The sequence below is a fragment of the Galdieria sulphuraria genome (genome assembly GCF_000341285.1).
Source record: "Galdieria sulphuraria unplaced genomic scaffold scaf_54, whole genome shotgun sequence".
NCBI classification, from domain to species: Eukaryota; Rhodophyta; class Bangiophyceae; order Galdieriales; family Galdieriaceae; genus Galdieria; species Galdieria sulphuraria.
This window is the reverse complement of record NW_005178421.1, coordinates 59,402-87,396: the sequence shown is the minus strand read 5'-3', so window position 1 is coordinate 87,396 and position 27,995 is coordinate 59,402. Positions and strand designations below refer to the sequence as shown.

At 37.5% G+C, this 27,995-nt stretch overlaps 14 protein-coding genes across 15 annotated transcripts; 6 read left to right on the top strand and 8 right to left on the bottom strand.

Annotated features, from left to right (window-relative positions):
* Positions 1–56: 56 nt before the first annotated feature.
* On the top strand, positions 57–3,691 carry Gasu_53970 (serine/threonine protein kinase). Its single transcript, XM_005703526.1, has 5 exons — positions 57–130; positions 180–344; positions 402–3,020; positions 3,092–3,364; positions 3,418–3,691. Exons 1-5 carry the CDS (start codon positions 77–79, stop codon positions 3,607–3,609), a joined length of 3,303 nt encoding a protein of 1,100 aa, XP_005703583.1. The 5' UTR covers positions 57–76; the 3' UTR covers positions 3,610–3,691.
* A 64-nt stretch (positions 3,692–3,755) lies between these two features.
* On the bottom strand, positions 3,756–4,666 carry Gasu_53960 (uncharacterized protein). The gene is made up of 2 exons (XM_005703525.1): positions 4,426–4,666; positions 3,756–4,377 (listed from the first exon to the last, which is right to left on the bottom strand). The coding sequence occupies exons 1-2, from the start codon at positions 4,661–4,663 to the stop codon at positions 3,914–3,916; spliced, it is 702 nt and encodes a 233-aa protein (XP_005703582.1). The 5' UTR covers positions 4,664–4,666; the 3' UTR covers positions 3,756–3,913.
* Positions 4,667–4,676: 10 nt separating this feature from the next.
* Gasu_53950 (DNA excision repair protein ERCC-8) lies at positions 4,677–6,151 on the top strand. The gene has a single exon (XM_005703524.1). The coding sequence runs from the start codon at positions 4,705–4,707 to the stop codon at positions 6,121–6,123; it is 1,419 nt and encodes a 472-aa protein (XP_005703581.1). The 5' UTR covers positions 4,677–4,704; the 3' UTR covers positions 6,124–6,151.
* Positions 6,152–6,156: 5 nt separating this feature from the next.
* Positions 6,157–8,581, top strand: Gasu_53940 (Vps35 protein). The gene is made up of 2 exons (XM_005703523.1): positions 6,157–7,850; positions 7,903–8,581. Exons 1-2 carry the CDS (start codon positions 6,160–6,162, stop codon positions 8,534–8,536), a joined length of 2,325 nt encoding a protein of 774 aa, XP_005703580.1. The 5' UTR covers positions 6,157–6,159; the 3' UTR covers positions 8,537–8,581.
* Positions 8,582–8,585: 4 nt separating this feature from the next.
* Gasu_53930 (polycomb protein EED) lies at positions 8,586–10,456 on the bottom strand. Its single transcript, XM_005703522.1, has 5 exons — positions 10,236–10,456; positions 9,566–10,181; positions 9,403–9,512; positions 9,262–9,347; positions 8,586–9,206 (listed from the first exon to the last, which is right to left on the bottom strand). Exons 1-5 carry the CDS (start codon positions 10,434–10,436, stop codon positions 9,104–9,106), a joined length of 1,116 nt encoding a protein of 371 aa, XP_005703579.1. The 5' UTR covers positions 10,437–10,456; the 3' UTR covers positions 8,586–9,103.
* Positions 10,457–10,458: 2 nt separating this feature from the next.
* Gasu_53920 (oxysterol-binding protein-like protein) lies at positions 10,459–13,236 on the bottom strand. Its single transcript, XM_005703521.1, has 4 exons — positions 11,540–13,236; positions 11,097–11,484; positions 10,796–11,031; positions 10,459–10,741 (listed from the first exon to the last, which is right to left on the bottom strand). The coding sequence occupies exons 1-4, from the start codon at positions 13,166–13,168 to the stop codon at positions 10,592–10,594; spliced, it is 2,403 nt and encodes an 800-aa protein (XP_005703578.1). The 5' UTR covers positions 13,169–13,236; the 3' UTR covers positions 10,459–10,591.
* A 265-nt stretch (positions 13,237–13,501) lies between these two features.
* On the bottom strand, positions 13,502–15,686 carry Gasu_53910 (uncharacterized protein). The gene is made up of 2 exons (XM_005703520.1): positions 14,934–15,686; positions 13,502–14,876 (listed from the first exon to the last, which is right to left on the bottom strand). Exons 1-2 carry the CDS (start codon positions 15,577–15,579, stop codon positions 13,576–13,578), a joined length of 1,947 nt encoding a protein of 648 aa, XP_005703577.1. The 5' UTR covers positions 15,580–15,686; the 3' UTR covers positions 13,502–13,575.
* Positions 15,687–15,695: 9 nt separating this feature from the next.
* On the bottom strand, positions 15,696–16,726 carry Gasu_53900 (mitochondrial ribosomal protein S17 precursor). Its single transcript, XM_005703519.1, has 2 exons — positions 15,996–16,726; positions 15,696–15,936 (listed from the first exon to the last, which is right to left on the bottom strand). The coding sequence occupies exons 1-2, from the start codon at positions 16,620–16,622 to the stop codon at positions 15,724–15,726; spliced, it is 840 nt and encodes a 279-aa protein (XP_005703576.1). The 5' UTR covers positions 16,623–16,726; the 3' UTR covers positions 15,696–15,723.
* Positions 16,727–16,746: 20 nt separating this feature from the next.
* Positions 16,747–19,255, top strand: Gasu_53890 (3-methylcrotonyl-CoA carboxylase beta subunit). 2 transcript variants are annotated; one of them, XM_005703518.1, is made up of 13 exons: positions 16,747–16,943; positions 16,993–17,134; positions 17,187–17,317; positions 17,372–17,502; positions 17,557–17,636; positions 17,688–17,757; positions 17,809–17,839; positions 17,890–18,022; positions 18,090–18,248; positions 18,306–18,721; positions 18,786–18,894; positions 18,954–19,016; positions 19,082–19,255. In XM_005703518.1, exons 1-13 carry the CDS (start codon positions 16,818–16,820, stop codon positions 19,165–19,167), a joined length of 1,677 nt encoding a protein of 558 aa, XP_005703575.1. In that variant the 5' UTR covers positions 16,747–16,817; the 3' UTR covers positions 19,168–19,255. The 2 variants fall into 2 exon arrangements, with proteins under 2 accessions (XP_005703575.1, XP_005703574.1); XM_005703517.1 differs by having other exon boundaries at positions 17,187–17,502.
* A 71-nt stretch (positions 19,256–19,326) lies between these two features.
* On the top strand, positions 19,327–20,841 carry Gasu_53880 (serine-type peptidase (DEGP1)). Its single transcript, XM_005703516.1, has 2 exons — positions 19,327–20,219; positions 20,271–20,841. Exons 1-2 carry the CDS (start codon positions 19,359–19,361, stop codon positions 20,805–20,807), a joined length of 1,398 nt encoding a protein of 465 aa, XP_005703573.1. The 5' UTR covers positions 19,327–19,358; the 3' UTR covers positions 20,808–20,841.
* Positions 20,842–20,845: 4 nt separating this feature from the next.
* Positions 20,846–23,986, bottom strand: Gasu_53870 (valyl-tRNA synthetase). Its single transcript, XM_005703515.1, has 2 exons — positions 20,928–23,986; positions 20,846–20,889 (listed from the first exon to the last, which is right to left on the bottom strand). The coding sequence occupies exons 1-2, from the start codon at positions 23,978–23,980 to the stop codon at positions 20,871–20,873; spliced, it is 3,072 nt and encodes a 1,023-aa protein (XP_005703572.1). The 5' UTR covers positions 23,981–23,986; the 3' UTR covers positions 20,846–20,870.
* A 9-nt stretch (positions 23,987–23,995) lies between these two features.
* On the bottom strand, positions 23,996–25,526 carry Gasu_53860 (transcription factor E2F). Its single transcript, XM_005703514.1, has 3 exons — positions 25,260–25,526; positions 24,901–25,209; positions 23,996–24,850 (listed from the first exon to the last, which is right to left on the bottom strand). The coding sequence occupies exons 1-3, from the start codon at positions 25,492–25,494 to the stop codon at positions 24,141–24,143; spliced, it is 1,254 nt and encodes a 417-aa protein (XP_005703571.1). The 5' UTR covers positions 25,495–25,526; the 3' UTR covers positions 23,996–24,140.
* A 17-nt stretch (positions 25,527–25,543) lies between these two features.
* On the bottom strand, positions 25,544–26,986 carry Gasu_53850 (methyltransferase). Its single transcript, XM_005703513.1, has one exon. The coding sequence runs from the start codon at positions 26,981–26,983 to the stop codon at positions 25,745–25,747; it is 1,239 nt and encodes a 412-aa protein (XP_005703570.1). The 5' UTR covers positions 26,984–26,986; the 3' UTR covers positions 25,544–25,744.
* Positions 26,987–26,996: 10 nt separating this feature from the next.
* Positions 26,997–27,921, top strand: Gasu_53840 (uncharacterized protein). The gene is made up of 2 exons (XM_005703512.1): positions 26,997–27,180; positions 27,250–27,921. The coding sequence occupies exons 1-2, from the start codon at positions 26,998–27,000 to the stop codon at positions 27,289–27,291; spliced, it is 225 nt and encodes a 74-aa protein (XP_005703569.1). The 5' UTR covers position 26,997; the 3' UTR covers positions 27,292–27,921.
* The last annotated feature ends 74 nt before the right edge of the window (positions 27,922–27,995 follow it).

Here is a 27,995-nt window from a genome sequence, read left to right as displayed (position 1 = left end):
GTATGGGCCATTTAACAAATTCCCAATCGAACTTTAAGCGCCAAGTTATGATACTACTGAATTGTTACTTGTATAGATGAGTGGCTCATCTAGTCGTTTTGTGCATAGTAGACGAGTTGGGAATAAATATGTAAGTAAGAAAAGTACAGTAGTCTTTGGATAATGTAGAAACGTGTTAGATTTTGGGAGAAAGAATAGGGAAGGGAAGATATGGGGCAGTTTTTGAAGGTTTTGACTTGGAAAGCGGCAGAGTAGTCGCTATCAAACAACTGCCTACAAAAGGAATCCCAATAGAGGAAGTGAACTCACTCAAATCTGAAATTAAGTTGTTGAGAAATTTGCAAGTAAGTTCAGGTTCTCTCTCTCTCACCGTTAGTCCGAGTGGTTAAACTACTACATAGCACAGAAATATTGTGGAATATATAGGATTTCATGAAGAAAAGGAAGATGACAAGGTCAACATTATCATGGAATATGTAGAAGGTGGTTCGCTTGCAAAGACTGTAAACAAATTTAGTTCATTTCCTGAGCCTCTAGTAGCCTTTTATGTTGAACAAATATTGGAAGGGCTCGTTTATCTTCATGAACAGGGTGTAGTGCACCGAGACATCAAAGGCGCCAATTTATTGAGTACAAAAGAAGGCTTAATAAAACTTGCCGATTTCGGAGTCGCAGCAAGATTGGATGAAATTTCTTCAAAAAATAGTCCTGTCGAAGTAGTTGGAACCCCCTATTGGATGGCACCTGAAATTATTGAGCTTTCTGGTTGCAGTACTGCTTCGGATATTTGGAGTGTTGGATGTACAGTCGTTGAACTTCTCACAGGTTCTCCTCCTTATTCAGAATATACCGCTATGTCTGCTCTGTTTCATATTGTAAGTGATGCGCACCCTCCACTCCCTTCGACTGTCTCTTCAGAGTTGGAAGACTTTCTTCTCCGTTGCTTTAATAAGGATGTAACTAGTCGTGTATCTGCCAAGGAACTATTAAGTCATCGTTGGATATCCAAGTCAAAGGAGGTTCCATACGATAAATCGACGTATTCTTTGAGAAACGAGACCATCACTTCATTACAATCCAAGTTGACAAGTTTGCAACATCTGGAGAAGAGTAAGGAAACTTCAAGTGTCCAAGTTTCGAAGTTGGAGCAGTTTGAAGAACCCAAGGAAGAGGAAATCTTTGATGATTTATTTGTAAATGATCATTTATCCAATATTGCCGTCCAACGTGAAAATACTTCCAATGATAGAATGGACGTAACTCAACATTTGTGGCAAAGACTGCAACAGTCTCTAGATGCTACCGTAACAGCGGATGGAGGAACAGAACTTGATGTTGTGGACGAGTTGGATGACTTTGTTTGGTTGAATTTACGCTCCAACCAAGGAGAACAACAAATACTGGCAAAGGAAAGGGCTTTGAAATTACTTTCTGGTATGTTTGATGATCAAAGCCAAATGGAAACTCGCAAACAGTGTCTTTCGGAATTATTATCTTTGTTAACTACTTATCCCAATTTATCTCAATTTTTTACTAGTGAAGGCACATTTTCTTTGTTATTGGAAATACTTGACTATCCTCGATGTGAACAGCACAAATTGGAGTTTGTTTTACAACTTATGTTACATGTTTTATGTTCTTTTGATGGACAAGAAAGTATTCGTTTAGAAGATATTCGAGACTTGGGTCAATTTTTGAGCTCTATGGGATTTTTCCCTATCGCAATCAAGTTGATTGACTCTAGAATATCTGAACAAGTTCGTCAATTAACGTTTCAGATGTTATCTGTGATTCTCTCAGAGCGAGAAGAGAACATTCTGATGTTTTTTGCCTGTCGTGGTGCACCCCGGATCTTGTCCACATTCTTTGAAGAAGTAAATATTGAAGTGGATAAACATATTTTGGGTACTTTGAAGGCACTTTATTTTGTAACTGAAAAGTGGTGTCATTCCTTTGGTCGAGAATGGTGTCGTTCTATGGCAAAATATGGTTTTATTGAACGCTTTATGGGATTTTTTTATAGACTAACCAATTTAGAAGAAATACAAGATACGAGTTATGCCATGAGAGATGAAATGATGTTGATTAGTTTGCGTACTTTAGAAAAGTTTAGTTTATTTGTTCAAGGAGAACAGTCGGATGTAACTATTCGAACTCATTTTCAGTCAACACAAGTATTATCTCCCATGTGTCAACTATTATCCCGATTGAAAGGTAGTAGTTGTCTCGAGTGCTTTTTATCAATTTTCGAAACTCTTTGTCGGAATACGGAAACGCATGATATTTTACAAGAATGTGGAGCTATTCAAATTCTTGTTCGTTTACTTTCTACTTTATGTGATGAGGGTGGAAGTGATCCTTGTCGAAGGCATATTTTGCTTTCTTTGTATTATTTGTGTTTGGCAAGTCCAAAAAGAAAGGAAGACGCAGCCATTCATGGCATTATACCTATTCTACAGTCCATTATTCGGCATAGTGGAATTCTGTTTTCTGCAAACGGACGAAAGTTTATTAGTATTGAGACTACTAAAAGTGTAGAAATGTTGTGTTGGTTCGCCACGGTTCGTTCCAGAAAAGTCATGCAATTGTTGTTGAAGAGCAATGGAGTGGAATTTTTCTTAGATTTGCTTTCGGTGGTTCCAGGTAAAGATAAGGCGAAAGCTGGAAGCAGTTTGGTTGAATTATTGGAAAGAGAACCCAGTCAAGTAGAAACTATTTTGCTGCGAGAGAAAAATATTCAAAGGATTGTTCATCTGGTAACTACTTTGGGTCAGAACGAAATTGAGTATATGTTGGACTCATATGTCCGAATGCTCGTCTTATCTTTGAAAATTCGTGAATCTTTATATCAACATCAAGCAGTAGAGAAATTTTTCTCTCGTTTGAAACATCCCAAGACCAGTGTTCGTAAATTATTGTTGCAGATTCTACAGTTGCTTTTGCATGATTATCCAAGAGTGTTTTCCAGAGGAGAGAAACAAGTTTTGCTTGATTTAGAAAGAAATGATTCGGCAGTTATGGTAAGAGAACTTGCAGGCTCACTGATTCGAAGAATGGCAGCAGTACAAAAGAATGGAGTTGCTTCCCCAAGAGCAATATCGACAAATTGATTATGTCTTGGAGATGTTTTGTTGGGGGCTTCTTTCGTCCAGCAAGTTGGAGAGCCATTGTTTGTAAGGAAACTCAAAGACCGAACTTGAAAGGCTATATTCCTTTTCGATCATGTTCAACCTCTCATTCTTGGGAACCGAAACCTTTGGAATCTGTACCACTTGGATCAGGTATAGCCTTTTCTAAGAATGTGTATATGGACCCCGAAGAAGTAACGGAGCGAGTATTGGAAGTTGTAAAGTTGTTTGAAAAGGTGGGTGAACTTGAAGATTGTTGGAGCTATTCTTTATGGATGATTCTTTCCAGGTGGATCCCGGTAAGGTACATCGAGAAGCGTATTTTGAAAAGGACTTGGGACTGGACAGTCTGGATACAGTAGAACTTTTAATTGCTTTGGAAGATGAGTTTGAAGTTGAAATACCTGATGAACATGCAGAACAAATGAGTAATTGTTTGGATGTCATTCGATATTTCAGTACACACTTGTATGCCACATAACTAGAAAGAAAGAGAAGACAAGAATAAATAACTTTGATATATGGTTATATCTTTGGATATTATGCTCATGATTTCATTTCTTTTATTACAAAATGATGATGTCTGTGTGTAAGAGAGAGAGAGAGAGAGAGAGAGAAAAAGAAAGAAAGAAATTTTCAACTCTTCTATTTAAAAAAGACCATATTGGACACGAATGAACATTTACATCCGTTGAAAATATATTGCGTTGTTGATATTTCATCATTTGGATATCGAAAAGAAAGCCAAAAACAACTTTGGGTTACAGAAAGAATCCAAGTATACACTATGTCATCTCCACATTCTTCTCAAAATGTTGCCACTTTTCTATTTCTGATAACAACTGACAACTCCAATAACTGCGATAATAACCCATAAACATTGGATAATCCCATCTTTTCCATTGTTCAAGATAAGTGTCTTTCATGTTGAGATATTTCAAGGCATGATCGAGTCTCTTTGAAGATAACAATAACTGCCTATAGAAAATATTTTTCTCTTTACAAGAAATTGCCATTGACTCGAAACAACTTGAATGATAAAGTTGTTCTTCTCGAAAGCATATTCTCACCACCAAATCCATAGATAAGTTGTCTTTAAAAGGTAAGTGATCCAACCAACTCAATTTCTCATATTTAATCAACCAGTGCAGATTTTGAACAACAGACAGAAACTGAGCTTCAGGAACAATTTCCAAAGTATCGGGATGCAACACAATATCTTGTTCTATTTTCGGAATCAAAGGAGGGCCTAGATAAAACACTTTATTCGCATCCGTGACCATTTAGGCTATCTTACTTTTGTTTTTGATATGATAACTTAGCAGGGACTTGTCTGCAATGGTAAAGAAACAAGGACCTGATAATCTTTTACAAGGATCAGGGATCAACCAAAAATCACCTTGTTCGTCTCTTGTAGGAACAAAACGTATCATAAAAGCTCTAGAAAGTCGAATTCCTGTAAAACAACAGACTTGAAGAGTTTCAGCTAACTGATAAAGACTATAGAAGCCAGAAGCTGAAAGGCTAATGGTCATTTGAAGTTGCACAGAAATGATAACTTTTCCATTTTCTTTGAATGAAAAATGAAATGATGTCTGCAAATCTGTTGGACTACTTAAAAGAATCTTCTCATACTCCTCATCGTTCTATTTTCTTTGACAAGTTTCAAGTTGGTTATAAATTGCACTGTTTGGACGAGGTTGTGGTTGAGAAAGAACAGGATGCTCTTGCCACTGTCACTGCAGTGGATATCGATCGAGCAGAAGGTCGATATATTCTTGCAGGAGAGAGTGATGGTTCAATTTATTTATATGACCTATTTCCTTATTTTTATTCGGAGGAGAAGAATGGTATTACACTTCCTCGTCTATGTCAATCCAGAGATAGACAAATGAATAGACTTGGCAGTGTTTCTTGTTTACGTTGGTATACTGAAGACAATGGAATGTTTTTCTCTCTTCAATACTTGATTCAACAAAGTAGAATTTCCATTTGGGATACTAACTTGTTTACTGAGGAACAAGTTATTGAATATCAGGATATGCCAATCTATCAATTGACACCTTGTCCTGCAGGTGCTATGCACTCACTGTTGGCTTTAGGTACGAATAAAAAGGTATTGTTATTAGATTTAAGAGTTGGTCAAAGAGCAGTTCAGCAATTGGGAGGTTGGGATAGTGGAGTTGTTTGCCTAGAATGGTGTCCTCAGGTCGACTATTGTTTGGCTACGGGGACTTTGAATGGCGACTTGAGTTTAATTGATTGGAGAAAGCCTAAACATAATAATCGCTTGGTTGTTATGAATCCTTATCGTTCTTCTTGTTCAAATACGAGTCAACCTGTGCTTATCCAACCCATGAATCAAGGCATTGAAAGTCTACAAAGAAGACTGAGTTGGTCTCCATCATCTACGCTTCATTTTTGGTCCAAGTCTTGTTATCAGCAGATCATTGGATGCAAGAGAAAAGAGAAAATGGATAAAGTTGTGGAAATGAAGCCATTGGATGGACTATCGAAGCAAAGTGAAATGCTCCAACACTCTCAAGAGATTGCTAGTCATCGTGCTCATTCATGTTCTGTCCAATCCATTTGTTTTTTGTGGAATAGTCGATATCTTAGTTCTTTGGATAGAGAAGGCACTGTTCAAATATGGGATACGTTAACTGGATGTTTAGAACATTCGTTAACTTGCAGTTGTCTTCCAAACAAACGCAAAAGGAAAAACGCATTTCAGTGGATTTCATTGGGTTGGGATAACAAAACTTTGATATATGCTTTGGATAGAAATTTGTATTCCTTTGATGCTTTTCATGGGAATCATATAACTACGATACAAACAATAGGCAGTGCAATAACTGCTTTAACTTCCCATCCTTGGGAACCTTTATGGATATGTGGTTCAAGAAATGGTGAATTGATATTTTTTGGAGTTGAAGATAGCATTTATCTTCAAAAGCAATTGCCTTTAGGAGTCTCATTTTGTACACAAAAATAATGATTGAGATCGACATTCTTCTTTTAAAGGGAAAAGATGGAAAGAGCATTGCGAAAACCTGAAGACGAACACACCAAGAGAAGGAATGCGACTTGTCTGAAAATAAAAGAAGAAACTCATTTAAGACGTTCGGGTTCTTCTTCGAACGTTCATCACAGAAACGACGTCTTGAAAAGACGCTCTGCCTCTTTGAGCGCCTTATCTAAAATCGCCAACGGCTCAGAAAGAGCTAGTCCACGAAATACCAACGCAAAGTATAACAGCGATGGAAATAATATCAATGTGAATAAGGAATCGAATTCAGCTATGGAACACGCTGAGCAACAAAAGCTTATGCGAGAAACTGCTCAAGAACTACGAAAAAATTCTGTACTCTTAAGACAAGCTATAGAAAAAGAAGATCTCGTTGAAGTGTTGGCAAGAGCAACTGAAGTCTTACAAGCTTTACGTATTCCTACTATACATCCCCGATTGTATTATGAACTATATTTAGCAGTCAATAACGAACTAAGGCACTTGGAATGGTTCTTTTTCGACCAAGTGAAGAGGAATCAAATAACAGCTTTGAAACTGTACGAACAAGTTCAAGAAACTCCTCACGTGCTTTCGAGACTCTATTTACTTATAGTAGCAGGGACTGTCTATATGGGAGTGGAAAGAAAGTTGACCAAAAATATACTCAAAGATCTTATGGAAATGTGTTCAGGTGTGCAGAATCCTATGAAAGGTCTCTTTCTTCGCGGATATTTAACTCAGCTCTTGCGAAGTAAACTTTCAGAGAATCGAGAGGATAATGAAAATGAACAACTTGGAATAACCACACAGGAAGCCATCGAGTTTCTATTATGGAACTTTGGAGAAGCCAATAGGCTGTGGATAAGGATGCAGTATGATGCTAATAAGGAACGACTCAAAAGAGATCAAGAAAGGAGACAAGTGGAGACATTAGTAGGCTTGAATATTTCTACTCTTGCTCATTTAAGTGGTTTGAATGTATCTTTATATTCTAATGTTATATTTCCTACCATATCTCAACAAATTTGTTCTTGTCATGATCCGATAGCACAAGAGTATTTAGCTGATTGTGTGGTTCAAGCCTTCCCTGATGAATATCATTTGCAGACATTGTCAGAATTCTTGACTATGTGCATGAAGCTTATTCCAGGTGTTAGTATTCGACAAGTTATTGGTGGTTTAGCCGATCGTTTTGCCAAGTTTTCAAATATATCCTTAGAAAATAGAAAATTGGTGGAAGATTGTGGAACTTTTTTGGCATTTGAAAAGCATTTGCCAAGTATTCTAAGTTCTCAAGGCAATTCTTTGAGTTTACTGGACGTTTTGTCTACATTACTTTCCTTGACTCAATTTACGTTGAAAGCCTATCCTGGACAAGTAGATTATATCCATACTCTATTAGGGTTTGCTATTGATTCCTTAAGGAATAGTAACTTTTTGTCTAGAAAAGCACAAGAGAAATTCTCTTATCAAAGTGATGACACGAATGTCGGATCCACAATACAAAAGAGTTTACAGTCATCAGTTGTTTTGGAAGAAGGTTCACCAGAAGAAAGATTGATCGTTCGTTTGTTGACAAGTCCATTAGAAGAATATCGAAGTATTACAATGACACTAAAACTTGGAAACTTTTCTACTTTGCTATCATTTTTGAGATTGGAAATGCAACGTTTTGTTGCAGCTAGTCTATTAAGGAATCATGCAGAATATAGGTAAGTGTAATGGATAATACAAAGTCATGATGAATTGAGCATATTTGAATAGGCCTTGTATCGGTGCAGTGGAAACTTTAGAAAAGCTTTTCGAATTTATACGTCCTTTGGTTGAAGAGTCTCCTGGAGAAATCGAATTCATACAACAACAGAAGAATGCCAATTCATCACAAGTGCATCCCTTTCATGCACATTTACCTAGAGAAGTAGTCAAAGTAAGCACCACCAAAGTTCGAGTAGCTGAAGATGATTCGGGATATTTCGAACAAGTGCAAGTCTTGGTTGCCAGAATCGTATATCTTTTAGATGAAACGGATTCGAGCAGCTTATTTGGATTGTATAGAGTTATAAGAAGATATTTGTATCGCGGTGGACCTAGAAGAACTTGTATTACATTGCCACCTTTGACATTTGCCTGTTTACGTTTGGCTCATCGTCGATACAAGGAAAGTACTCTACCAAGTGGCATTCCATCAACAGTAGAATCAGAAAACAGTGCAGAGCATATTTTTGAGTTTGCTTTAGAAACTCTTTCTTCACTCAGTGAAGCCGATGCTGTTACAAGTTTACGTTTGTATCTTCAGGGAGCTTTAGCTTTAAGTCAATGTGCATTTCGTAATGATACCGTAAGTTGTGTTCTTCGTTGTTATTATAAAAGTACTCAAATATATTTAGCTATTATATGAATTCCTTGCTAGAGCATATTTGTTATACGAACAGGAAATTGCCGACTCGAGAGTACAGTTTTCCACCCTGTTGCTAATCATCGGGACGTTGCGTTCGATCAATAGACTGGAACCTGATAATTATGATACTTTGTCTTCCAAGGCAGTGAAACATGCAGCTAAATTGTTAACTAGAGCAGATCAATGTTTGGCATTATGTGCTTGTGCACAACTATTTTGGACACCATGGTTGATGGATGCCAGTCGTACTTTTGCTTGTCTTGAACGTGCATTTCGTTCAGCCAAATCATGTCTAGCCTTGGGTGAAAGATCACTATTGTTTGTTGACATTCTCAATGCTAGTATGAATTTATATGAAAGCGGTTGTATGGATATTCATTTGGAATTTTTTGTCGATATAATTCATCACGTACAAGAAGTAACCAATCGTATGGGAAACGAATCTTCCATTGGAAAAGCAGCATCTGCTCGACTAACTAGAGCAATGAATTATATGAGAAAAGTAGAACCTGAAAAGTATACAAATCTTCTTCATCATCAACGTCTCATATAACCCGCGACTTTTTACTATTCCGCATTTTGAAGATCCCAACGATAAAATTTGCCATCTAAACAAGCTGCAATGAGAATATGACCATCAGGTGAAAATGCACATTGTGCTACTGCTTGTCTATCGAATTATTTTCTTTACCGAATGTAATAAATATATACAAGATTATTCTTACTTGGTAGGAATATTCAATTCTTCCATTGGCTTGGATCGCAACTCATCAATATTCCATATACAAATCGTTCCTTGTGTATTTCCCGCCTAAGTATATACCTTTCTATACATATAAATATATAATCAATGGAATAGTACTTACAGCAAGTAAAGTTCGGTCCCAATTCATTCCAAAACGAATAAACCATTCTTCACTATGAGGCAAAGGAAAGTCTGCCAATACAGTATATTGATTATTCCATGGCAATAAAGCTATCAACAATGGTTTCAAGTCATTCATTTTAAAAAAACCTTCTACTTAGTACCTGCATCATCTGCTTGTGGTTGCCAAAGTAAAATACGATTGCTAGTACTTTTCGATACTATCAATTGGCCAACAAACATAGCACAATCCACGAAATTGTCGTGTAACAAAAAGGTAGAAAATAGTGGAAACTGTACAAATCGAGGTCTAAAGAGTCGTTTTCGCTTAAGTGAATCGTCCTCTATTGAATATCCATCCGGGCTTTGCATATCGGCACAGCGATGACTAGCCTCTATCTCGTACTCACAGTGCTTCAGTTCCCATATTTTCACACCCTTGTCTTTGCCACAAGTTACCATCCTTTCTCCCAATACATCAAAATCTACATACAAAACTCCACCTCGGTGACCTTGATGACCAGCAAAGATGGCGACCATGGATCCTGTTCTTATATTCCATAGACGAGCGGATTCGTCATCACTTGCAGAAGCTATGAGTGAACCTTCACGAGGATGAATAGCTATACAGTTAACCATTTGTCCGTGACCGACAAGAGAACGTTCTACAAAGCCTTGAGAAGCATTGATAATTCGTATAATTCCCTTTTCTCCAGCAGCCAATAATAACACATCATTCTTGTCTTTGATCATGGTCCAAGAACAACAATAAAAGGCTTCCTAACAAAAATAGATATAAGGAAACTAATAATAAAGGAAAAATAATAAACAGACTTTCTCATCTTCATCTGAGTAAGTGTGTACAATGACTGTTTCGCCACTAGGCTTGGCAAGGCAAACACAAACATAACGTGACCCACAAACTGCAAATAAAAAGCCTTCTTGGGTAGGAAAAGGACAAAATGAGACACCTCGAAGTGGTACGAGAGACGAGCCTATTTTAACTGAAACCGTAGGTACAAAATGACTATTCATCCAAGTTGATCCCAAAAAAGAATGAAGAAGAATGAAGTTTACTAATGATGATGGTCCACTCTTATCCAATTTATTCATCACAAGTTGCTAGAAAATACAACAGATTGATAAAAGTGATATGTATAGTCAATCTGTGAATCAGACAATTCGTAGTACTAAAAGATATCTGGACATTTCGACCAATCATGACTTTCACGATGATGCCAATATTGATGATTAAAGGTCCATTCATTCTTTTGTAAATAATGATTCCATTTTTGTTCAAACCAACTTGGATAATAACTTTCGCCATTCATTTCTCTTTTCTAGATAAGAACAATGCATAAGCATCTTGTAAATACAAAATAAACAATGGCTACCTTTCTCGCTGCACGTTGCTTTTCTTCTAAGCGAAACTTTTCATCTGAAGCCAACTTGTATTGAGCATTTTCTAACGCCCTTTGATCAGGACGAAATCGAGAGTCAGTAGGAGCAATATGAGCTTCTAACTCTGGGGTGAGTTGGTTCAAAAATACCGCATAGGATGTAAAATGATATCCTCCCGAATCTTCAGGAGGAGGACGTTTGCTAGCTCTCCATAATAGCTGCCTTTTCCCTAAAATTCAAACAAGTTCCCATAACTATCTCTCTATCCAATATTATAGAAGAAATATGCTTTACCATTCGACAAGTCTTCATATAGACTATCATGCCAAGTTCCAGACATTCTTTTTTGTACATTTCCACTTCTATCATATATAATACCTCGAACTTCTCCAAAATTCTTCATATCACTCAGCCAACCAGTCTTTCGAAGCTTTATAATAGCATAGTCTCCGGTGGTATGATTTTTCAACACCATCTCACCATAATTATCAATCCATACGCGTCCAATCAAGATATTATGAACGCAAGTAGTTGCCTTCTCATATGTAATATAATCGCCGAAACGAGGAATAGTAACTTGAACAGGTCCGGTGGGAAAAACTTCGATCGATTTTCCCCAAAACTTATTGGCAACCATATGAACTGCAGAATATGTCCAAGAAATTTTCTCTTCTGTTCCGGCCTTGAACGAACAATCAAAAAACAATTTCATATTCAAAATAGACCTTTATACATACCGTTGCAAAAGAGGCACTTATGGGAGGATGATGACTAACTTGTTCACTCATGAACTTCAAATTATTTTTTTCGGGAAGCCATAATTCAAATGTTTCTCCCAAAAGAGGATTGAATGGCTTGGCAATGCGTTGTTGTGCAGAACAATAATGACTTACAGCAAGTACAGAAACAAATAACAAGCGTTGGAAAGGATCTTCTGTCTCACTGGCCCTATCTAAAAGCTCAGAGTATTCAATATCTTCTGCCATACGCTGTAAAAAGGATAATGGCTCGTTGAAGGTTACAGGAATGGAAATGCGAGAAACGTCTTTACCAACAGCATCCTTTAAAACTGACCATAATGAAGGTCTCTTCACATCTCCACGATGAACAGGAAGTTTTGTTCTTCTATTTGCAGTCTTTTGTCTGCTGGGAGAATTTGAGTTTTTCAAAGATAATGTCAATCGTTCGTCGTATGAATCGTTATCTGTCGTAGCATCCAATTCTATGTTTCTCTCATCCGTTTCAGCATCAAAAAATTCCAATTCCGTTTCTTTATCATCCAAGTCTTCATCAAACGGTGGATCTAACGAGCTTGGAACGGTAAATTGAGTCGAACTTTGACGTATCGTTGGCTTGTGAAGATATTGATCTGTTCCTGTATCGCAAGTCGTTTCTAATACGTAAATACCCCAGCTTATTAAATCAGAGAAACCCTGAGTGGCAGTAATTATGCTTTGACCATTTTCATTGGCTCCTTTTGTACCATTTTGAATGTCTTCTTGTGAAAATATCTCTATCATGAGCTTTGCCAGTCTTTCACTGTTATTTATGGATGTTGTAGTTTCCAACTTGGACTGAATTCTCTTCAATTCATTCAACAAACCTTGTTTCATTCTTTGTAATTCTCTCATTTCATCGCTTCTTGGACTCACATCTTCTGACGGTGGTTCAAAGGGTGATAGTATTTCTTCAGTTGATGCCAATGAAGGATGATTTTGAAATGAACTCTGACGGAGACCTTCTCCATATTGTCGAGAACTCTCCACAGGGTTGCTAGATAACTTGACAGCGAGTTCACTTGGCTTTCTTTTCAAGAGATTTTGAAGAAATGCTTGGCTTCTCATTAAACTTGATAACCACTTCTCTCTTATTTCTTCACTGTCTCCTCGAAGGTGGTAAATCGTCTTCCCAAGGTCAATTGCAAACCTACAAACGTCAATATCATGCGGTACAATAGTGGCCAACAACAAGTTAATCTTTCCTCTACACAATAACTTTCCGCTTGACAACAATGTTTGTATATTGGTAGAAGAAATATCCGAAACTGGGCTCTTCTCTTCATAATAGGAAACGATACCGTTCTCTAGAATAAAAAGTCTTCTTTGCCAACCTTTTAAATAGTTTGTCCACTTCCAAAGATGTCCTTGTTTTCTGTTGAAAAGTTCTTGAACAATGTTATCAGAAACTTGACCCCCAGAGTTACCGTTTGACGTGCTGGTTGGTGGTGTAGGACTTGAAACGGACTCCAGCGGCCATGTTTTGGGTGCAGCAGAGCTCGGTCTTCGATCCCCAACCCTTTTCTTTTCTATAACTTCTTCTTCTGTTTTCTTACGTGTTGTTCTAATATCTTTCTTCAACTTGAACATGATGATTTTCCAATATCAACACAAGTTGTGAGGAGGGGAATCCATTATTCGAAATGGCGCCAAATCAAAGCCTCTTCAGAGGAAACGACAGCAGGCTAATCATTCCATTGGACATGCCGCTTCCAAAGCCGTTTCTCTTCTTATCCTAAGAGAGTGACTTGATACATAATTGAGAATTGATTCATGAACATCCTTTCAAAACAAACAAGGGCAAATCTTTATTTTCAGAAACTAGAGATGGGAATAGTAATAGCTTGTATAAGCAAGACAAACGATACATCCATCAAAAACAATTGTATTGTTTCCCAGTACAATTCCAGTCCACTTTCTTCTTTCAAAAGCAACTAGTTTATTCAGAAATATTATAATGGATCGAATTTTTTTGCCTATTTCTTATCCTATTTTCTTTACATATCTCGGTGTATGACATGCTCCTCACTTTTGTCTCTTTCCAATTCATCTTCGTCTTGCATCACATGTTGTTCTTCTTTTTCTTTGGAAATATTTGATTTGGACAAAATGCTCAGTTGTCGTAAACGATCCCGAATCCCTTGAACAATAGTTTCATACATACTGAGTTGCTCTTGAAGAGAACTCTTTTCTTCTTCTGTATCTTCTAATGTCTTACTCATTTGCTGTTCCGTGAGCACACCAAGTCCCTTTCCTTCACATTGTTCTGCTAGAGAAGTTTCCCACTTGGCTTGCGTCTCCATATAACTATCATCTGATGAAGGAGGTTGAGATTCATTTGTTTGTTGCTCCAATGAAGATATTGGTTTTGTTTCAGTCAATGATACCAAACTCAAAGCTTGCCATAACAAATCAACGGGTGCTTTCCAATCTCCTTCCAAAATTTCATCTTTTAAGATATTCGTTTCCTTTCTTTTCAGCCTCCGCATCCAGGATTGGATCAAAAATAACGCAGATAACTTGCCATTATTGTACAGTTCCTGTTGTTTGTCTTGGTCCAAGTCTAAATGAAAACTATCAATCTCCCCTACACATAACCACCAATTTCTAGGAGGTTGCATATGTTCATGACTAACTTCTTCTACATCAGCTATTCGAAGCCTCAGAGCAAAGTTATTCTGTACAAGACACCGAATGGAAGCAAAAGCAACATCGAATACAGAAACAATACGTCTCTTTTCTCTACTTACATGTTCCCATCTTTCTCGCATAGCAGCAACCAAGTCTCTCTCTTCAGGATCTGCATCATCCAAACGAATAAAGTATCTCATCTGTGCCAATATTTCCCAAGTATCCGCAACCATTCCTATGCCATTTCGATCCGGTAACTCATCTACAGGAAAGTTGTTAGTCAAACCTCCATCCACATACAAATGTCCATTATATTCGACAGGTTCTAGTATAATAGGAACACTAGAAGACATTCGAACAGCACGACGAACAGGTAAATCTGGATCAGTTTGATAACGGAATTTGCGTTCACGTAAAGTATCCAATTCTGTTGCTACACAAACCAACTCTTTTCCATATTCCTCATACAGTTGCTTCAAAGTGATGTCCGGATTCCCTGTCTTCTCTGCTAATACACTTCCAATAAACTCTTCCAATTTCTGTCCTGACGAACCGCCACGCATACCTAAAACTGAAGAGTATTCAGGAAAGAAAAGTTCTTTGAATCCTGTCTTTCTTAAAATACAATTACAGGAGTCTGCATTATGGCCTACTGCAAGAGCTGCGGCTATAGAAAAGTCATATCATAGATTCTATATCCAACCAAAATAAATAATCAACTAACCTGTTAAAGCACCTGCTGAAGTACCTGCTAATTTGGTTATTTTGCTATAGTCCAATCCATGTTGTTCTAATACGGAAAGTGCACCGACATAAGCATTGCCTAATACACCTCCTCCACTAAAAGCCAAAGTTGTTGTGGTACGAACTTCCTCGTCGACATCAGTACAATAGGCATCATATCTTTCCAGTTCTTCGATGACCTTTTGATAGAGTGCTTTTCTCTTTTCTCTTTCTAGTCTTTCTCTATTGGCGCTACGAGTAAAAGAGTCCAACAAATACATGCGGTCAGCAACACTTGAAACTTTCACGTTGGATAGCAGAGACAATACAAACTGTGTTTGTTTATCAAAACTATTAATAGGCAACCACTGTGACAATTTTTTCCAATCTAGTGAAAACTGCTTTCCAGAGTCTTTATCAGTCAATACAGTAGGATTTGGTTGGTCAGTAGACTTCCACTGATAGTTACAGTTGGGACAAGACCAGTTGGGCGCTCTCAAAAACTTTGGTGGTTGACACCTCAAAACACCTCTACGAGTAGTAGTAGACTTAGTAACCCTAAATCTTTTTAAAACTGAAATAACAGAGTAATTACTTTTACTAGGCGTTGTAAAAATGTTTACTTGGTGTAAAAACCGACTTTGCATGAAGTCATGATGATGATGATGAAATCCACTACTTCCACATTCCAGTCCACTTTTCCATTTGCCATAAGTTTCTAAAAATAGAAAAAACTTCTCTCTCTCTTTCGTTCAATCAATATATATATATAGAAATATGTTGTGTGCCTTTTAATTCGATATATTCTTCCGCTTCTCAAACTGTACAGTTTCTTCGAGTAGTTTCTCTCTCGCTTTTAATATCAACTCTTCCATATTCGCCATGGTCGGAATTCTTTTGCCATAATTTTCAACAACTACAAAACGCTTCCGATCACTCAATGGTCGACAGTGACGGATAAGGACTTCATCACCTTCATCACACAAGTTAAACTCATCATGCGCCTATTTATATAATCCATATTCTAAAAATCAACTATCCTAAACAAAAACTTTCGACTTACCATAAACTTGCGAAATCGAAAGGTTCGTACTTTCAGCCTCTTATAAAAACACGGACGACGAGATACTACCGTAGCTGTTTTATTCATTCTGGTACTCGATACTTTGCCATGAATCAACTCTTCAGGTCTCGGTCGGGTATAAAAGATGAGACGATTCAGCAATATCTCCCTATCCCCTTTCAGGAAACCAGCATATTCCTTTAGTGCAGAAATAATTTCTTCAGTAGACAACGATCGAATGAGTTCTATGGGTGCTTGAAAATATGGTGCTTGATAAATGAGCCTATCGCGATCAGGTTCGTATTCAAAATAGGGAGGCTTTATACGAAGTTCCGGATAATATTCGTGTATCAGCTTGGAACGGTCTACTTGGCGAAATTTGGAAGATTTTATGACACCTCGTAAAGGCGCTTCTTGTCTTTGTTCACTATCTGCAAAATGGGTTTCCGTTGGAGAACTCAACGAACTTTCAGTTGGCTGGTTCCTCGGCGATTCCTTTATAGGCTTTTCATTTTCACGATCAAAGGTAGAAAAAAAAGAATATTTAGTCTTGTTCCAAGTATGGTGCTTAACTTGATTATAAGTAGAAACAAGTCTTCCCGTTGAAAGTCGAAACAATCGCCACATGATGACGTATCAATCAACCAATAATATTCCCCAAACAATGTGAAACAATAAAAAGTTAAAGTTTCCAAAACAATGATATACATAAAATGAGTTTCTTAACAATGGTGACTTTGTTTCATATGTGGTCATTGGATAGAGAAATTCTTGTCCAGAAGAATTCGTATTCACTTGTTGCAGTAAACAACTTCTTGTTGAATGAACAAACGAGTATCTCTATTTTTATCCTCCGTTCGATATTCTACACTAGTTTCCAATTTTCGTTCAAATAAGGAATCCAATGCAAACTCTCAAGTTATGGAGCAACTTCTTGGAAACCTCAGGGTTGTTGAATTCACTTGTCACACGGAGAGATTACTTATTTCAACAATAGGTCAAAGTAGAGGAAATAGCCAAAGGTGGTGGTGAAAAGGCAATAAAGAGACATGAAGAACGAGGCAAATGGTTTGTACGCAATCGTATTCAAAAACTATTGGATCCTACGTCTCCCTTTTTGGAACTTTCACAGTTGGCAGGTTGTTGGATGATCAAGTTATCACAAACTTGTAACTGAATTCACTTTTGTAGCTTTTCAAGTCTATGATAGCCCAGTTCCTGCAGCAGGATTGGTAACTGGAGTGGGTCTTGTACATGGTAGAAAAGTTATGGTTATTGCGAATGATGCAACTACAAAAGGTGGAACGTTCTTTCCTTTAACGGTAAGCATTGATCGAAGTCCTTTATCGATATTCATTGAAGATATTGTTATGAAGGTGAAGAAATACTTGAGAGCCCAAAATATTGCAGAACAATGTAAACTTCCTTGTGTTTATTTAGTGGATAGCGGTGGTGCTTATCTGCCATTGCAAGCAGAAGTATTTCCTGATAAGGATCATTTCGGAAGGTATGCATAATTATTACTCTTTCCATGAAAATTTTTGGTTAGAATTATATTTAGAATATTTTATAATCAAGCTAGAATGAGTGCACAAGGTATTCCACAAATAGCAGTAGTAATGGGAAGTTGTACTGCTGGTGGTAAGCAACGAATATTTGGAATTGTTTTTTTGGTTTTAAGTATGTGTTTAGGCGCATATGTGCCTGCCATGGCCGATGAAACTGTGATTGTGAAGAATCAAGGAACCATTTTTCTGGGAGGGTGAGTAAGATACTTTTTATTATACAAGCATTTTAAAGTTGTGATATTTAGTCCTCCTCTTGTAAAGGCAGCGACTGGAGAGGTAAGAGTCATTGAATCTATTAGTATTACAGTGTACAATGACTGTCTAAGGTTGTGACTGCAGAAGAACTAGGAGGAGCTGATCTTCATTGCAAAAAGAGCGGAGTTGCTGATCATTATGCATATAATGACTTGCATGCGTTGTCTTTAACCAGAAAGATTTTATATTCTTGTTTTGCCAAGGGTAATGGATATATCTATCTATCTTTTTTGGGTTTTGGTTATTGGTCTTTGATCTATTCTTTTTATAGAGTCCACAAGAATAGGCTCCTCATCATATCCATTGCAAACTTTTGAAGAACCTCTCTATCCAACATCACAGTTGTTAGATATCGTTCCTGCAGATTTGAAGACACAATATGATGTGAAAGAGGTTATTGCTAGAATAGTCGATGCCAGTCATTTCACAGGTATATATAAGCTATGACATTATTCTGTTTTACTTATATTTCATATCCCTTGTGTAGAATTCAAACAATATTATGGAACGAGCATCGTTACAGGATTCGCCGGTATATATGGATATCCAGTAGGAATTCTTGCCAATCAAGGAGTGTTGTTTCGTGAAAGTGCTTTGAAAGCTGCTCATTTTATTGAATTATGTGATTACAGAGGCATACCTCTTCTCTTTTTGCAGAATATTACTGGTTTTATGGTGGGTAAAAGCTATGAAGAAGGAGGAATTGCAAAAGATGGAGCGAAAATGGTGAATGCAGTTGCCAACGCTAAAGTGCCTAAGATAACTATTCTAATGGGTGGAAGTTTTGGTGCTGGTAATTATGGAATGTGTGGTAGAGCTTATGAGCCCAATTTTCTATTCAGTTGGCCCAATTCTCGTATTTCTGTCATGGGAGGTGAACAAGCAGCATCGGTATTAACTCAGGTATGTGAAGAATTGGATAGGGAGCTCTATTATATTCTTTCATAACCAAAAATACTATATACAGATTCAAAAAGAAGCGATGGAGAAATCAGGTAAAACCTGGAACCCAGATGAGGAAAAAGCATTTCGTAACTCTCTTGTTGAAAAATATGAACGAGAAGGTTCTCCTTATTGTAAGTAATATTCAGGAATACTTGTTGTTTCCCTGCAAAGAACTAAATGATACAATGAGATGCATCTGCAAGAATATGGGATGATGGCGTCATTGCCCCTCAAGACACACGAAAGGTGTTGGGTAAGAATTGACAGAATTGAATATTAAGATGATATTGGGAAACCGAAATAATCATGTTTTTATAGGCCTCACCTTGTCGGTAGTAACAAATGGCCATAAGATGGCACAACAACAACCGTCGTCGTTTTCATATGGTATATTCCGAATGTAATGAAACTTCATTAAAGTTTATCAAAATTGAAAGTGAATCTTCGTATCATTTAAAATATCTCTTTTTGAATATATTCATGACGATTGTCCTGTATATTAAGATGAACTTTTTATATGGATTACTCACGATGCGAAATATGGATAAGAAGATTCTGTATGGCTGAAAACTTCGAGTTGTGTGATTGGAAAAAAATGCACTTGAATGGCGCCAAGTTATTCCGTCACAAAAGCTATGAAGTTAAGTCAGTTAAAGTAGGATTTCTCTTGTCATCTAGTGAAAGCACATGTGTGAGATTAATTTCTCACAGCTTGTTACGAAACAGTTTTAGAACGTTTATAAGAGGTTTTGAAGGGAGCAGAATTTTTACCAAGTGCAAAAGGGCTCGTTTTTCGTACTGGGCTCTTTTGAAGGCAGAAGAGGGAACAACAGAAAAAGATAATGTAAAAAACCAAGCCATGCATATTTATTGTTTTTCTAATTTTGCACGGCTATCTACAAAAGCTGTTCTTTGTCTATTGCTTTTAACCTTTGTTTTGACCAACTACTGGTGGGTGCCTCCTGGACTTGAAGCCTTTGCTTTCGAAAACAAGTCTTTGATTCGCGAAAATGCTTCTTCTACCTTAAAGCAACAGGAAAAAGATGTCATCGAACTTTTTCAGAATGCGACTCCTTCCGTGGTTTTTGCTACAACTTTTGTGGAAAGGTTAGATTTCTTGTCACCCAACATAATGGAATTGCCTGCCGGGCAAGGCTCTGGGTTTATTTGGGATACAGATGGACATATCGTCACCAATTTTCATGTCATTCGTTCCGCAACTTCTGCTAAGATTACGCTATATAATGGACATATCTACGATGCAAAACTTGTTGGAGTCGATCCGGACAAAGATGTAGCAGTTTTGAAAATCGACGCTCCCAAAAATGAACTTCGACCTATTCCTTTAGGTCATTCTTCCGATTTGATAGTAGGTCAAAGTGCTTATGCCATTGGAAATCCCTTCGGATTAGATCATACCTTGACAACGGGAGTTGTTTCTGGATTAGGAAGAACTGTAAGTATGAAGGACCTATGTTTGCATTTGTATTTATATACAATGCCTTAGATGCGTTCTCCTACAGGTAAACCGATATCTAACGTTATTCAAACGGATGCAGCTATCAATCCAGGAAACTCTGGAGGAACTTTACTGGATTCTTCGGGGCGCCTCATAGGTATGAATACCAGCATTTATTCACCCTCTGGTGCATCAGCTGGGGTTGGGTTTGCTATTCCTGTGGATACGTTGAAACCTATTGTGTCCTCGTTGATTAAATATGGCAAAGTTATTCGACCAGTCATTGGTATCTCTTATTTAGATGGTACCCAATCTTCTGCTCTAGGCATTGACAGAGGAGTTTTAGTATTAGATGTTCAACGAGGGTCACCAGCAGAAAAGGCAGGATTACGAGGTACCAGTCGAAGTCCACTTGGTATCGAGTTGGGAGATATTATTATTGCGATTGATGGAAAAAGTATAGGAAATGAAGGTGATTTGTTTCAAATCTTGGAGGAAAAGAAACCAGGACAAACCATTCGTTTGAAAGTCGACAGAGATGGTCGTTTGATAGAACTTAAACTTACTTTGGGATCATCCGGTTAATTTGGAAAATTCCTATTGAATAAAAATCTGATTTATTGGGATTCCTTTTCCACTGCAAGCATTTTAAAAATATCCCAATGTGCTTGTATTGTTTTCCGTTGTTGTTGATATTTTTCTAACAATTGCTTGTTTTCATCCACAACTTGGGCTGGTGCATTCTGTAAGAATTTGGGATTGTCTAAGCGACTTGAAATCGTCGCTATTTCCTTTTGTAACTTTTGGTGTTGCTTCGTTAATCTTTCCAGTTCCTTATGAGGGTCGATATTTCCTCTCAAACCAACTGCTGTTATGATCACAGGAGAAGTGAGCACATAGATAAAGCCATCTCTATATTCCTCCAGTGCATCTGCATCGTGACCTTCTTGTGGTGTTGTAAATACGGAATCATTTAGCTCAATATCGAGAGTGTTCTCCGTCTTGGCCAAAACTTTCAAGGCATAACATTCTTCTTTCAATACCATAGCCAAGTTTTTGGCCTCTTCTTTGAGATAAATGGTTACCTTGATCTTTTGAGAAGGTGCGACTCCATAATCTCCTCGAATCTTGCGTATCGCACGGACAATGTCACGGAAAGATTCAAAACTAGATATGGATTGCTCCATTTCTTTGGAAACTGAACTGAATAATGAATGATCCATTTGTGGCCATTCAGTTATGATAAGTGCATTTGCCGATTTCGGTAAACCACATTGATAGATCAACCATTGCCACTGTGCTTCCGTAATAAATGGCATAAATGGATGAAGTAAGCGTAAACAATAATCCCACACAAATATCAACAGTGCAGCAATCCAAATACTATCACTAGATAAAGTCCTTTCTTGCCATCTCGTTTTAGCAATTTCAATATACCAATCCGCAAAATCATCCCATATGAATTCAACTATTCTATTGCCAGCACTTGCCAAGTCAAATTCTTCAACATGGCCACTGACTTGGGCAATCAGCTCATATAGTCGATAAAGAATGAATTTCTCAGCAAGTCCCATATGATGAAGAACTTGCCAAGGATTTTGAATCATTTGTTGATATGACGCTATCCATTCATTCTGATTATATCGTTGACGAATATTTTGTACAATAAAACGACCGATATTCCACAATTTGTTGGCAAAGTTACGATGGACAACAACCTTTTCTAATGAGAAAGAAATATCTTGACCTGCATGACAATTTGTCACCAGAGCAAGTCGCAAAGCATCTGTTCCATAATCTGCCATGACTTGTAATGGATCCAAAACATTTCCCAATGTTTTACTCATTTTTTGTCCTTGTGCATCTCTCACGAGGCCATGTAAATAGACAGTATGAAAGGGTGGCTTTCCAGTCAATTCATAACCCAACATGATCATTCTGGCAACCCAAAAGAACAAAATATCATATCCAGTTTCCATAACTGAATTAGGATAAAACTTTTGATAATCCAAAGTTTCCGTATTGGGCCAACCTAATATAGCAAATGGCCAAAGACCTGATGAAAACCAAGTATCCAAAACATCTGTTTCTCTTCTCAATCGAATATTTTCTGAATAGTTTGGATATTTTGCTTTAACCTTATCCAAGGCTTCTTTTTCCGAGCGAGCAACTACAAAAGAATCTTGCATAGAATCTGTTTCCATATCTTCCAAATACCAAACAGGTAAAGAATGTCCCCACCATAGTTGTCTTGAAATACACCAATCGTGAATATTTTCCATCCAACGCAAATAATTTTTTTCAAAACGGGAAGGAATAATTCGAATCTCTCCACTTTGAATAGCTTGCATGGCAGGCAATGCTAAAGATGCTGTCTTAACGAACCATTGTAATGAAATGAGTGGCTCAACAATTTCTCCACTTCGTTGTGAGCGAGGAACTCGAATACGATAAGGCTCCTTTTTCAACACAAGTCCTTGAGATTCCATCCAATTCCACAACTGGAGACGACATTCCATTCTATCTAAACCTTGAAAACAACCACAATTATCATTCATAGTTGCATCCCAATTCATAATATTGATCAGCTCAAGTCCATGTCTTTTGCCAATTTCATAGTCCAAATGATCATGTGCCGGTGTAATCTTTAAAGCTCCTGTTCCAAAGTTGGGATCCACCGCTTCATCAGCTATCACAGAAACTCTACGTCCTATATAAGGAACAATTACTTGTTGTTCTATTCTGTTCTTGTAGCGAACATCTTGTGGATGCACACAAATAGCAACATCACCTAAGATAGTTTCTGGACGTGTCGTTGCTATTGGAATATATTCATCAGGATTATCAGCAAAACAATACTTGAAGTAATATAGAAACCCATCCTCTTCAACCCATTCTACTTCCAAATCACTAACTGCAGTTTGCAATAGTGGACTCCAATTCACTAAATAATGACCGCGATAAATATATCCCTTTTCATAAAGACGAATGAATGCTTCTTCCACTGCTTTCGATAATTGCTCATCCATCGTAAATCTTTCTCTAGACCAATCGCAACTACTTCCCATAGCTCTCAACTGTTGAGTAATATATTTGGTTTTTTCTTCTTTCCATTGCCATGCCAATTCAAGGAACTTTTCTCTTCCTACTTCTTCCTTTGTCTTTCCTTGTTGTGCTTTCAACATTCTTTCAACCAAAGTTTGTGTTGCAATGCTTGCATGATCCGTTCCAGGTATCCAACAAACAGGATATTGTTGCATCCTATAATAACGAACAAGAATATCCTGAAGAGTGACAAATACTGCGTGTCCCATATGTAAGGCTCCTGTTATATTAGGTGGTGGCATGGATATAGTGAACGGAGTCTTTGAAGAGTCGTTATTAGGAAGAAAGTATCCACTACTTTCCCACCAATCATATATAATCCTTTCCAACTTTTCAGGTTGATAAGGTTGTTTCCACAAATCTTCCATCCCATCAAGAAAAGGCGCCTCTTTTCTTGTGATGACCATCCGCTTGATATCTTCTCTCTTCTTTTTCTCCTCTTCCTGAGTGAGTGCACGACGACTATTTGGACTATGGTTATTGTTATACTGACACTGAATCAACCAAACACCAGACATATTTCTATCACAACATCGTTTACAGTATCTTCTCCAACAGCGATATCTACCAAGTAAAGTTAATCCAGGTTTCTTGGAAGAATAGTGGCGTTCCGGTATGGAAAGTAAAATAGGAAGGAAACAAACAATAGTCATGAGAACAAACAAAAAGAAATGCAAAAAGTATTTTCTCCTTTAATCGTATTTTGCAACTTTCACTTTTCGTTGGTGCCTTATAGAGGGAATGAAGTTGTGTTTCTTACGAGATTCTTTCCAATCATTCCTGTGTAATTCATTATCATCATCATCATTATCATCAAATTTCATCATTTCCTTGATAAAGGTCTGCTATTCCATAATCCTTATCAAAATCAAGTAAGTAATCCACATCTACGGGTGAAGGAGGAAACAATCTTAATACTTGTCCACTGTGACTTGGTTGTGAGTCAGTATAATAATCTCCTTCTTGTGATGAATAAACTTCTGTTCCCATGACTAAATTTCCAACGTCTTCATCTAAAAAGGGTTGTCTTGGTTGAGTATCTCTTCCATAAACATGTTGTGGAGTGCGATGATGAGATGAGTCTTGTGAATCAGGAAAAGAAGGATAAGAATCTTCTACACTTTCTACCAAACTGCAGTCAATAGGCCCTCCACTACTTTTAAGAAATATTTGAAAGCGTTTCTGTCCTGGTGGCAAACCCTCTTCCGGATCAGGCACTTCTAATTCTGTCCCAGGAGGAGCTCGTATGGCTATCAAAGTATCGCCCTGTAGTGAAGGAATGGAACGTATATCTGAAACTGTAACATAAGCAAGCTCCTTTTGAGAACATACTAGTTCTCTCAATGCATTCTGAGTGTCGGCGATAGCTCTGTCCAATGCGTTTTCTTCTTCGGACAACTGCTTCAACTGTTCTACAATCGAGTCTTTATATTGTATATTGGCCGAATTCTCTTCCATTTCTTGACGTTTCCAAACAATAATATTCTTCTCTTTCTTTTCAATTACTCCTATACCTTCCAAAACTGGATAGGCAAGTTGAGATTCCATCGTTCAATTCATGAATCTGTCTTACCATTAGTGATATCATATATTCGTCTCTTTTGGACATTAAGTTGTTTAGTAATTTCGTTCAAGTCAATAGCTCCATCTTCACTATTTTGAATCAACTCTATAAACTTTTTGGTAAGGAATCCAAGAGAATTATCATAGCGACCGTGGTTTGAACGTCTTTGTGTTTGGGAGGCGTTTACGGAAGATTCTGGCGAGTAGTCCTGAAACAGTCCCTTATTGGACGGAAAATCTTCCATAAAATCCCAACAAAGTCTTGGCAAAGAGTTTGACGGTGTGTCGGGATTTGAACTAGGCGAGGTAGACTGGATACCTAGAACAACGCTTCAACGAAACTCTCCACAGAAACTTCAACTGACTTACTTTCTAATAAAGCATTAACGCTTTGATTGTAGTTCATCGTTTGTTCCCCTCTCAAGAAGTTGGCAGTCATAGCTAAAGGCGCCATATGTGTTTCCTCTAGTCCAAAGGTGTGTTCGTTAGCTGTTTGTGAATTTAACACGACATTCTCTTCTTCTTCCAAATATGAAGAACCTTTTTTACTTCTTCTCACACTTCGATTCCCCTCCGCGAGTTGTTTGGTCTTTTTCTGTTGCATGAATTCTAAGGGAACTGCACTTGGTTACAACCACTTAAGCCATACAACAACGGATTTCTCCGTGTTTACTTTTACAATATGACGAATTCCCCCTGTTTCTAATATTTCTTCTCTCAACCAAGAAAAGTCTTTATCCACTGCTAAGGCTTTTCTCAAAATTCCATAAGCGGAGTCCTAGTCGATTGTCTTCAAAAGTCCTCCAAAGAGCGGGAATTTTTATACAAATCCTTTTAGAATTATCGACTTGGGCTTAGTTTGTCTTGATTCCTATAATTCCATATGCTTGGGACTTTTTGACAATTCTACCAAAACCTGCTCTTTGCAATCTATCTATAACTCCTTGATATAGTCTTCCAGCTTCTCTACTATTTGGGTTTCCTATATAGTGATACATTTGTCCACTAGGACTTAACACCCTCGCAAGTTGACAGTAAAAGTCGTAAGAATACAAATCTCCTTGTAGAGATTGCGAAGGAGGGTCGTGAATAATCACTTGAAAATAGTTATCAGGCAATTTTGGCAATATTGTGGTGGCGTCTACGAGTAGGCGATGAACAACTTCACGATTGCCATTGATTAATGCGGAGGACCACGGATTGATTTGTTGCAACAACACCATACTCTCGTCTATTTCAATCGTTATTAGCTGCTCTATGTCTGGATATCTTTGTAACAACTCTATCGCAGTGTAACCCAGTCCTGTACAAATATCGAGTACTCTGCTTTTTGGAGCAAGAGGATAAAGGCAATCTATCTTAAGTTGCGTATCCAAACCGGGATTCATTGTAAGACTATCGGAATAGCCTCGGTGCATAGTAAAACCACCAATAATAGCTGTGGGTGGACTATCTCTCGTAATAGGAACTAAAGTGATGGGGCGCTTTGTTGAAGCAGAAAAGAAGGATACTCTTTGAACATGTGAATGTGCCACATCTTCTTCTTCCCATAATAGCACGCCTGGACGTATTTTGCAGTTTCTTATAGAGATACGCTTTGGGCGTTTCTTCTTAAAAGACTCTTGCGTTAACTGACTATTCCTTTCTATAAAAGGACGATAATGAGAGTCTATTCCTAAAAAATCAGTCAAAGCATGCCAACTGAAGAATACTGGACCAAAGTCCAAGTATAAGTGCAATCCTTGATCGATGACCTTCAACTGAGAAACCCACTTCCAACCAAGATGCACTTGCAAAGGTTTCTCTAGATCGATCCAATTCGAACTATCTTTGCAGTTAAACTCCAAGTATTCCAGAATATCCAGCGCTTCAAAGTGAGACAACAACAACTTTTTGTGCTTTGAAGTTTCGGAAGTTGCAATTTTATATGTTTCAAATAAGGTTTTCAAATTTTCCGAAATTCTGGACTCCACTGGAACAGCACGAAATTTTTGAATTCCTTTCTTGGAACATAAAACTTTGCTTTTCTGTGGACAACGCAAAACGAGTCGACCGCATTGAAAACAAGACGATGAAATAAAGGCATTCATCATTGAATTGTGTCAACATGGGCAAGTCTTGCAAAGGCTTGTTTGATGAATTGGTTCGATGTCTTAGCAACTCGGACTGTGTAAAGAATCATCCTGATAGGAAGACAGCGTTGAAGGATTGTGCAAAAAGTAATGGTAGTGATGTTTCTGATTATTGTAAAGGAGTGCGGGACTCTTATTACAAATGTCGTCGGGCAGCTGTAAGTTTTCGTTTTTGAAGTATTAGTGAAATATATTTATACATACATATATGTATATATTATGTATAGTTTGATATGAGAAAAAGAATTTCCGGAGTACCAGGCTATTAGTTGAAGAAATTGATTGAAGTTTTATGGAAACAAAGCAACAGTTACTAGGGTTTGTTAGGAAGTTTGGAGAGCAGCCAACAGTTTGGAACTTTGGTGATAGACTAGTGAATAAACACTGTTGTATAGTGTCATAGAACGAAAGAACTTGTTACAACGTGAATAATATTGAAGTGTTTTCAAGCAATCGTCCTTTACGGTATAGTTGGAATCCCTAGTGACATCTTTCAAGGAGTAATATAGTATTTCATTTGTTGTTTGTTTCAACAAACACGTTAGTTGTCCAAAAATGCTATACGTAAAATATAGAAGCAACTAGTATCCTGCACTCACTTTTGCAAACAACTATCAAATACTGGAAACATTCTCAATAGCCTAACTGTGATATATGAAGCAATGGTCTGACGATTGCACACTCAATATATGCCTTTATCTAGTTTTCTACAAAAGTTTTGACTCATTTCCAAAGCAATATTTATCTCAAGCTTTCAAAGGATCAAGGTAACATATAAAATAGTAAAAGATTTCTTACAAAATGAAGCTGCTCCAACCAATCCAGTTGTGTGGTGTTCACGTGTTGGATATCGAATCCATAATATGGCTGAATGGTTCTCCTGCTTGTTCCGAAAAGTTGTAACACAACTTCTTTCGAAGTCATGAGTTACTGTACTAGTCTACAAAAACCTCTGTTATTTATCAATATTGTT

Coding starts and splice junctions, on each gene's coding strand:
- Gasu_53970 (XM_005703526.1), top strand. CDS start 77: ATGAGTGGCTCATCTAGTCGTTTTGTGCATAGTAGACGAGTTGGGAAT. Junction 345..401: donor AGTTGTTGAGAAATTTGCAA/GTAAGTTCAGGT, acceptor ACTACTACATAG/CACAGAAATATTGTGGAATA. Junction 3,021..3,091: donor GAAATGATTCGGCAGTTATG/GTAAGAGAACTT, acceptor TGCTTCCCCAAG/AGCAATATCGACAAATTGAT.
- Gasu_53960 (XM_005703525.1), bottom strand. CDS start 4,663: ATGACCATTAGCCTTTCAGCTTCTGGCTTCTATAGTCTTTATCAGTTA. Junction 4,378..4,425: donor TTATCATATCAAAAACAAAA/GTAAGATAGCCT, acceptor TGTTTTATCTAG/GCCCTCCTTTGATTCCGAAA.
- Gasu_53950 (XM_005703524.1), top strand. CDS start 4,705: ATGAAAAATGAAATGATGTCTGCAAATCTGTTGGACTACTTAAAAGAA.
- Gasu_53940 (XM_005703523.1), top strand. CDS start 6,160: ATGGAAAGAGCATTGCGAAAACCTGAAGACGAACACACCAAGAGAAGG. Junction 7,851..7,902: donor AGGAATCATGCAGAATATAG/GTAAGTGTAATG, acceptor ATATTTGAATAG/GCCTTGTATCGGTGCAGTGG.
- Gasu_53930 (XM_005703522.1), bottom strand. CDS start 10,436: ATGAATAGTCATTTTGTACCTACGGTTTCAGTTAAAATAGGCTCGTCT. Junction 9,513..9,565: donor ACCACAAGCAGATGATGCAG/GTACTAAGTAGA, acceptor CATTGTTGATAG/CTTTATTGCCATGGAATAAT. Junction 9,207..9,261: donor GAATTGAATATTCCTACCAA/GTAAGAATAATC, acceptor ATAATTCGATAG/ACAAGCAGTAGCACAATGTG.
- Gasu_53920 (XM_005703521.1), bottom strand. CDS start 13,168: ATGTTCAAGTTGAAGAAAGATATTAGAACAACACGTAAGAAAACAGAA. Junction 11,032..11,096: donor ATATGAAGACTTGTCGAATG/GTAAAGCATATT, acceptor TTTGAATTTTAG/GGAAAAGGCAGCTATTATGG. Junction 10,742..10,795: donor AGCAACGTGCAGCGAGAAAG/GTAGCCATTGTT, acceptor GTTCTTATCTAG/AAAAGAGAAATGAATGGCGA.
- Gasu_53910 (XM_005703520.1), bottom strand. CDS start 15,579: ATGCAAAGTCGGTTTTTACACCAAGTAAACATTTTTACAACGCCTAGT. Junction 14,877..14,933: donor TTCAGCAGGTGCTTTAACAG/GTTAGTTGATTA, acceptor ACTTTTCTATAG/CCGCAGCTCTTGCAGTAGGC.
- Gasu_53900 (XM_005703519.1), bottom strand. CDS start 16,622: ATGTGGCGATTGTTTCGACTTTCAACGGGAAGACTTGTTTCTACTTAT. Junction 15,937..15,995: donor TTCGATTTCGCAAGTTTATG/GTAAGTCGAAAG, acceptor TTATATAAATAG/GCGCATGATGAGTTTAACTT.
- Gasu_53890 (XM_005703517.1), top strand. CDS start 16,818: ATGAACAAACGAGTATCTCTATTTTTATCCTCCGTTCGATATTCTACA. Junction 16,944..16,992: donor AACTTCTTGGAAACCTCAGG/GTTGTTGAATTC, acceptor TTTCAACAATAG/GTCAAAGTAGAGGAAATAGC. Junction 17,840..17,889: donor TAAAGGCAGCGACTGGAGAG/GTAAGAGTCATT, acceptor TGACTGTCTAAG/GTTGTGACTGCAGAAGAACT.
- Gasu_53880 (XM_005703516.1), top strand. CDS start 19,359: ATGCACTTGAATGGCGCCAAGTTATTCCGTCACAAAAGCTATGAAGTT. Junction 20,220..20,270: donor TTTCTGGATTAGGAAGAACT/GTAAGTATGAAG, acceptor ACAATGCCTTAG/ATGCGTTCTCCTACAGGTAA.
- Gasu_53870 (XM_005703515.1), bottom strand. CDS start 23,980: ATGACTATTGTTTGTTTCCTTCCTATTTTACTTTCCATACCGGAACGC.
- Gasu_53860 (XM_005703514.1), bottom strand. CDS start 25,494: ATGCAACAGAAAAAGACCAAACAACTCGCGGAGGGGAATCGAAGTGTG. Junction 25,210..25,259: donor CGTTAATGCTTTATTAGAAA/GTAAGTCAGTTG, acceptor GCGTTGTTCTAG/GTATCCAGTCTACCTCGCCT. Junction 24,851..24,900: donor AATATATGATATCACTAATG/GTAAGACAGATT, acceptor TTGCCTATCCAG/TTTTGGAAGGTATAGGAGTA.
- Gasu_53850 (XM_005703513.1), bottom strand. CDS start 26,983: ATGATGAATGCCTTTATTTCATCGTCTTGTTTTCAATGCGGTCGACTC.
- Gasu_53840 (XM_005703512.1), top strand. CDS start 26,998: ATGGGCAAGTCTTGCAAAGGCTTGTTTGATGAATTGGTTCGATGTCTT. Junction 27,181..27,249: donor ACAAATGTCGTCGGGCAGCT/GTAAGTTTTCGT, acceptor TATTATGTATAG/TTTGATATGAGAAAAAGAAT.